Source organism: Hevea brasiliensis, chromosome 16 (genome assembly GCF_030052815.1).
Source record: "Hevea brasiliensis isolate MT/VB/25A 57/8 chromosome 16, ASM3005281v1, whole genome shotgun sequence".
NCBI classification, from domain to species: domain Eukaryota; kingdom Viridiplantae; phylum Streptophyta; class Magnoliopsida; order Malpighiales; family Euphorbiaceae; genus Hevea; species Hevea brasiliensis.
This window is the reverse complement of record NC_079508.1, coordinates 1,233,681-1,241,492: the sequence shown is the minus strand read 5'-3', so window position 1 is coordinate 1,241,492 and position 7,812 is coordinate 1,233,681. Positions and strand designations below refer to the sequence as shown.

Sequence of the window (7,812 nt, the reverse complement as noted above, 5' to 3'; positions counted from 1 at the left end):
TCTTCCTTATTCTCCTTGTCATTAGTGCCAATTCTTCCTCATTAAACTCATCATCTTCATCACTTGAGTTTTCGGAAGATAATTTGAAGGCAATGGTCTTTTTGGCTTTGTTAGGTTCCTCCACTTGCTCTCTTTTGAGGGTCACCTCATAGTCAATGAGATTTTCGAAGAGCTCATCAAGTTGTACCTTGCTCAAGTCCTTGGAATCCTTGAGTGAAGTTACTTTGGGTAGCCACTTCTTAGGAAGACTTCTTAAAATCTTCTTTACTAGCTCCTTATTTGTGAATATCTTCCCAAGAGATTTAATTCCTCCTATAATCTCCACAAATCTATCATACATTTCACTTATGGTTTCATCTGACTTCATCTTGAATAATTCCTATTGGTAGATAAGGGAATCCATCTTATTCTCCTTTACTTGACTAGTACCCTCATGAGTAACCACTAAAGCATCCCAAATTTCTTTTGTAGTAGACTTCATACACACTTTATTATATTCACTTCTACTTAATGCATAAAATAGAACATGAATAGCCTTATCATTTAAAGCCACTCTTCTTTTCTCTTGCTCACTCCATTCGCCCTTAGGCTTAGCTACATGCACACCATTAACAATTTTAATTGGGATGAATGGCCCATTTTCTACAACATCCCACAAGTCAACCCTTTCTGATTTAAGGAAATAATACATCTTATTTTTCCAATACAAGAAGTTATTACCATCAAAGAAATGAGGTCTTACCACTGATTGACCTTTTTATGCATTGAGGGTTGCCATTGATCTTTACTCCAAGATGATTAAATCTTGTAGAATGGAGACTTGCTCTGATACCACTTGTTGTCCCTTGTAGCAACCCAAGAGGGGGGGAGGGTGTGAATTGGGTTCTAATTGCAAAATTAAATATTAAAAGAAATTTAAACACAAAGAAGAATAAAAGAAGAATGATAACACAAGAGATTTATAGAGGTTTGGCTATCCCAAGCTTGCGTCATCTCCTTAAGGCCCTTCTTGAGAGTTAACTCCACTAAAATTCTTCTTTGGATGAAGAATAAACCCCTTACAATCACTACAAAAGCAAACCCTTGCTCTTTTACAAATCCCTTTACACTTAAGAGCTATTTAAAGCTCTATCACACTTAAAATTACAATAAGTGCTCACAACAACCTTGAATGAACTCTCAGAATAAAGAATTTACAACTCAAATATCAAGTTCTCAACATTAACTATGGTAGCTCAAGTTCTAGAGAGAGAGAATGAAGAAAATCTTTAGAACGCAATAAATTGCCAAGAGATTGTTGTTGTCTAAACTTCTTTTCAGTAATAAATGGTGCCTATTTATAGTTTTTGTAAGAAAATAGCTGTTAGGGGTACATTAAATGCAAAACTAGTTGTTCAACCACCCAAAGTTCTATTTTATTGAATTACAAAAACCCAAGTTCGACTGCCAGAGTTATTTACTTCAGCTGCCAAAGGTTGAAGCTCCAAAAAAATAGCTTTTAAAAAGTCACTTTCAGCTGCCAAAGTTCCCACTTTCGGCTGCCGAAGTTCCCACTTTCGGCTGCCGAAGTGCTCTTTGGATAAAATAACTTTTAATGCTCAAAAACCATGATTTAAAGAATGAACTTCAGCAGCCGAACTTCCCACTTTCGGCTCCTGAAGTGCTCTCTGGACAGAAAATGTCAAAAGGACACTTAGGCTTCGAAAATTAAAAAATCTTAAAACCTTAACTGAAACTGAATCGATAAATTGAAAAATCAAACCAAAAAATCCAATTAAATCTAGTCAGTTTGGTTTTCCAATTAAAATCGTTGTGTGCTCACCCCTAACTTCTAGACTTTTAGGGTGTTATAAGTCTCTTTCTCTCCACCATTCTACACTTTCTTTTTCTTCCTCTTCATTCTTTTTTCTTCTTCTTCCCCTCATCCATGACATTGAGTTCAAGCTATAAGAAAGCTTAGGCAGATTGTCACAGAACATGCCATGGCAAAGAAGGTAATGCTAGATAATGGCATCATTAGGTATCTTCCTTGTTGCATATGGTTGCATTACAGAGGTTTGAGGGTCTACAAGTGAGGCAAATGGAGGATGATAAGGTGGAGTTCAGGGTAGAAGAAGTGGACCTCCGAATGGAAACTCAAATATGCCTATTGCCTTTGGTTTCTAATTCAATGTGTAGTGGTTCTTTATCATCGAGAGATGACACCATTGTTGAGTTCGATTTTGATAATGGAGGCAACTATGGGTCCTAAGAATTGGGCTTTGATCAGGAGAGTTGCTTGAAAAGGAAGATCAAAAGAGTGTACCTATTAATAGAGCAAAAGAGATTTGATGTGTATTTTCAATTTTGGTATATATTGTTTTGAGATATGAAGTGGAAAGATAGAGCTAAGACTGCAAAAACAACAAAAAATATGTTAATCCTGAACATTGATATGGTGTGAATACTTCCACCATTTCACCGATCCATAGGCAACTAGCATTGCAAAATATAGGAGTGCCAGTTTACTATGCAGGTTATTGGGTCTTTAGCAAATGAGATTCTTATGAATTTGGAAATTTAAAAAATTGAATAGTGACAAATGAATTTTGAGGGTTTTGGCAATTTATTAATATTGCTCAAATTTTCTTGGGTGAAATTCTAATTACAGCTCAATTTATTTTTTTTTTTCACATTTTCATCTTATCGAAAAATTTTATTTTGTTTGGAAAATTTGTGTTTTCTTAGTAAACAAATATTATTTTCCATGGTCCCCATAATTTAGTTAATAGAGAATTAATAGAATATTCGAAAAATGATTAAACTGAGTAAAAAATGTAAATGAAAGTGTTTATCTAACTAAAATTAAAAGGTGATGCGCTTTATTGACTATAAATTTTTGGGAAAAGTATAAAAAAAAAATACTTTTGTGCTTTGATACATAAGGGATCGTTGTTAAATTTTCATTAATTTGGTATCTTGTGTTTTGCTCTGTTAGTAAATGTGGTTCAAACAATTATTTATTATTAAATGATGATGATGATGTGGCAAACATGTGGTGCTTACATGGCTACATGTCAATGCCACATACACATAACTTCTGCCATGTATCGCCATGTTAGCATTACATGTTCGTCATGTCAGCGCCATTTAATTGTAACTAACGATTTGGATCATATTTATTAATATATAAAACTTAGGGTATCAAATTGACAAAAATTAAAACATGGTCCCTCATATATTAAATCGCAAAACTATATATATATATATATATATATATATATATTTTTTTTTTTTTCCTAAATTTTTTAAGAGTTTAATCGATTGTTTGAAAAAAATTAAAGAATTTATTTAGACCTTTGGCTTTTATTATTATTATTTCATTAGTTTGCAGGCTTAGGGAAAAGAGTATATTTGTAACTTTGACTTTTATGACAATTTTATTTCCTCGTTTGCTTTTATTTTTTTTCCTTACTCACTCAAAATGGATAGAAAATATTTTGAGAGTTAAAAAACAAAAAAGAAATTTCCATTATTTTATCATATTTTCTTTCTCTAATTACCATTAAAAAACGATAATTGCTAAAAAAATTATGTACTTTTCAAATTTTATAACTTTATCATATATTATAAAAATTATCAATTAAACTCTGAACTTTTAACTCTTATTAATTCTATCATATCGTTAACAAAACTATTATCTCATTAATGGAGAGCCACGTCAAATGCCACAGAAACGCCACATCAGCTATCACATCATGCCACGATAGGGTATAATTGGTAAGAGTTAAAAAAAATATATATATAGTTTAATTGGGAGTTTTTTTTAGTATGCGTTATAATTATAAAATATTCATAAGTAAGGTTTTTCTTTTTTGACAAATTTTCCAATTCATTTTAATTTGTACAAAATTTCAAATTACTTTTAAAAATTTGAGAGTAAATTAACAATTCAATTTGAATAAATTTGCTTGACTTGAAAATGATTTAACATGAAAATATAATAAAAAAGTGATAAAAGAAATAAAAATTAAAGGGGATACCTAAGATGACATGAATGACAATAATATTAAAAAATTTTATCCTTTAAATATTAATGCAAAATTAATTTTAAATATAATTAAATGATAAAAAATGATTCATATAACCAACTTTAATTAGTTTTAGAGACTTTATGGTTATCGTTATTGTATATATTTTAATTAATTATATATAACTTAACTTTATAATAAATATTTTTTAGTCTTTAAATTATATCAGAGATGACGATGTAAAGTACTCAAGAAAATTATCTATATAAAATATATTTATTATTAATAATTTGTATTTTAAAATTTATTAATTTTAAAAGAAATTATAAAATTTTTATAATTATACCTGTCCTAATTAAATTATCAATTAAATATATGTTTTTTTAACTTTTATTTATTATATTATTTTGTTGGTGTGACAGCAGCTGAGATTGTGTCTCCGTTAATGGAAAAATGATTTTATTAATGGTTGGATAGATTTAGCTAGGTTAAAAAGTTTGGAAAATAATTTTAAAATTTAAGATAAAATTACAAAAATTAAAAAGTTTAGCGACGTTCGAAAAAAAAAAAAAAAGTAACCGTCTCTTTTTCATTTGTTTTTCTTTCCATCCACCCCTCAAGCATTAGCGGTTTTGAAATAGAGACCAACTCAAAATAAAAGGGCAGGTATTTATGCAGGAAATCGCCGCAGGAAGAAAGAAGAAAGATATGGGAGGAGACGACAATTTCACAAGAACAAGAGTAAGAATCTACGTGGGAGGATTAGGGGAGAGCGTGACTACTGATGATTTGCAAAAAATTTTCTCAAAAATGGATGGTGAGATTGAATCTGTTGACATCATCAGGACCAAAGGCCGTGGCTTTGCCTACCTCGACTTTTTACCCTCTTCCCATAATTCCCTCTCCAAGCTCTTCAGCACTGTAAAACTCTCTCTTCTTTTCATTTGAATTAAAGTCCATTCGCTGATGATTCTTTCAGCTTTTCATTATTGGGTATTCGGTGTTTTACCATTTGGAGCGTTCCACTGTTATGTTTAGTTTTCTCTTTGTGCAATCTTTGCTTTCTGTATTGGTCTTGCAGCATGCCACTGTTAATCCTAAAATTGTTATTTGGCTTTCTCTAATCCTAAATTCTTCTTCTTCTTCTTCTTCTTCTTCTTCTTCTTCTTTTAAATTTAATTTAATTGGGTATTTGGTGTTTTACCATTTGGAGCATTCCACTGTTTATATTTAGTTCTCTTTGTGTATTCTTTGCTTTCTATATTGTATTGCAGCCTAAATTTGCCATGTGGCTTCTCTAATCATTTTTTATTTTGAGTTTTTTTTTCCTCCTTTATCTGGGAAATTAGAAAATTGTTTACTTTATAAAACTTCCTCTGTTTATGACCTGTGTCTCATTTTGGCATTCCATATTTGATTCATTTGGCTGCTATAATATACCCTGTGAATAATTGCCATTATGCAGTATAATGGTTGTGTCTGGAAGGGTGGGAGACTGAGACTTGAGAAGGCAAAAGAAAATTTTCTTGATCGATTGAAACGGGAATGGGCTGAAGATGCTCAGCTTGCTAGTGGTAAATATACTACTCATGTCAATGATGATGTAGGCAAGGAGTTGGAGTCATTGGAAAGGCCCAGGGAAGTACACAGTTCAAGAAAGAAGCAACTTAACATTTTTTTCCCGAGATTACAGAAGGTAACCATTAACAAAATTGGATGTGTCCCTCTCTCTCTTTTTTTATTATCTATAATTCTTTCCACTTCTGTTTGTATGCTTGTATTATCATGATGAGCACCTCAGCATACCATTGTTTTGCTTGCTTATTACTCAGTTTCTGCGCAGGTGAAATCACTACCATTCAGTGGAACTGGCAAGCACAAGTACAGTTTCAGGCGTGTTGAAGTTCCTTCTCTTCCTACACATTTTTGTGATTGTGAAGAGCATTCTGGTCCGCTCCATCATGCTGAAGAAAAGCAAATTCCTGTTCAGGAAGAAGAAGGGGGCGGGATGACTAAGGAAGAACTTGACGTGATGAATTCTGTGATGAATAAGCTCTTTGAGATGGAAAATATTTCAACCACTGCACATAGTGACATTGAACTGACCAAGGAAGAAGACTATTCCATGCAATTGACCAATGATCCACTACTTGATGAGAGTGACGGATATTCTACTGCAGATGAAGATAACCTCATAATTAATGTGGTGAGCCGAGGACAGGTAACATCCTTCACTGATCAGGCATATGTTAATGTAATTAATGGTGTTAAGTTTTTTAGGCATTGACTTGTATACTACTTCTCTTTAGAGTTTGAATTCCAACTCTGTTTGCTTTCTCAATGCCAAGGAGTCAAAATTAAATAAAAGGAAAGCTCCTAAAGATGGACCGACTGAGGATATGCTTGAAAAGCAGACTAGAAATCATGAAGAAAATAATGAAAACGAATATGAATCTGCCATTGCTAGAGGCAAGGGGAATTTGCAGGCTCATTTAAATGGGTCAGCAATTCTCCCAGGGGCTCAACTTATTGAACCACAATCAGGTGACAAACAATCAGCTCCCAAACTTTCATGGTCACAAAAGTCTTCATGGAAAGAACTTATTGGGGATAGGAGCAATAGTGCCATTAACATCTCGGGCATATTGCCTGGCATTTCATCTGATAAGAAAGAGCAATCCAAATCTGATGGTGTACCCAACTCCATTAACAGCAAGAACAAGAAATTATTGAGGCATGAAAATCAGAGAGTTCAGTCGGACAAAACTGAAGTAGAAGAGCTTGTGGAAGCTCAGCCTGCCAAAATGGATTCTTCTTCAAATAAGACAGGTAGAGGTTCTGCGTGGCTCCACAAAACTTCATGGACACAATTGGTCAATAGTAATAACGGCAGTTCATTCAGCATCACCCAAATCTTGCCAGGTGTTACTTTTGAAAAGCAAGAGCTTGCAAAACCTCATGGTGTAATAACCACTGATGCTAGAGATCATAAGAACAATAATACAATTGAAAAGGGTAAAAGTGAATCTTTTGTAGATGGTACTATGGATTTGCAGATTATAAGGGACTGTGATGTACAAAAAACTGTTGAACCTAGGCAGCTCCATGTTCTGGGGAGTGACAATGCTTCAGCATCAACAGAGAATAAACAAAATTCAGCTACAAAGCGACCACGTAAAGGAGATATTGTAATCGGTGAGACGTGCTCATTTATGAGGACTGATGCATCACTAAAAGAGTGGGCAAATGCAAAAGCAGCTCTGAGTGGATCACGCAATAGAACAAGCAAGGGGAAAAAGATGCTGACTTCCCATTAGTTTTTCTGCTAGCAAACAACCTTGTTGAATTAGAGCTGAATGGGTTTATTATACTGGAGGTAATGGATATTTAGGTTACCTCAACTATAGCATATAGTGATTTGCACTTTAGCTTTGATGACAGGAAAAGATTGTGCTAGTGATGGTAATGACAGATGAAAATGAACAAAGAATATTGTGGTCTGGTGGATCGAATGGTTCTCATGTGGGAAATCATAGATGTTGAAGCTGGTGGAATGGTTAACATGGTTTGCAATTAGTCTACTATCTATTAGAGGATTAAATTTTATTCTTGTACTTGGATTCAGCATGCTATTATTTTTAATTTTAAACAACATTCTCCTGTTTTATTATTTTTGTTTGTTCTATAAAGCCTTTCATGCTGTATCTTCTTCCTATCCCTTGTTCATTTCTTAATGTTTTCAGTCGGCTTTCAGATGTGATATCTTAGACACATTTACATAATTTTGCAAAGGCAACATCAT

General features: G+C 33.2%; 1 protein-coding gene across 2 annotated transcripts; it reads left to right on the top strand.

Annotated features, from left to right (window-relative positions):
- The first annotated feature begins 4,601 nt into the window (after positions 1-4,601).
- On the top strand, positions 4,602-7,714 carry LOC110671159 (protein REPRESSOR OF SILENCING 3). 2 transcript variants are annotated; one of them, XM_021833534.2, is made up of 4 exons: positions 4,602-4,931; positions 5,476-5,706; positions 5,854-6,231; positions 6,320-7,714. In XM_021833534.2, exons 1-4 carry the CDS (start codon positions 4,683-4,685, stop codon positions 7,325-7,327), a joined length of 1,866 nt encoding a protein of 621 aa, XP_021689226.2. In that variant the 5' UTR covers positions 4,602-4,682; the 3' UTR covers positions 7,328-7,714. The 2 variants fall into 2 exon arrangements, with proteins under 2 accessions (XP_021689226.2, XP_021689227.2); XM_021833535.2 differs by having other exon boundaries at positions 4,603-4,931; positions 6,359-7,714.
- The last annotated feature ends 98 nt before the right edge of the window (positions 7,715-7,812 follow it).

Coding starts and splice junctions, on each gene's coding strand:
- LOC110671159 (XM_021833534.2), top strand. CDS start 4,683: ATGCAGGAAATCGCCGCAGGAAGAAAGAAGAAAGATATGGGAGGAGAC. Junction 4,932..5,475: donor TCTCCAAGCTCTTCAGCACT/GTAAAACTCTCT, acceptor GCCATTATGCAG/TATAATGGTTGTGTCTGGAA. Junction 6,232..6,319: donor ATGTGGTGAGCCGAGGACAG/GTAACATCCTTC, acceptor ACTTCTCTTTAG/AGTTTGAATTCCAACTCTGT.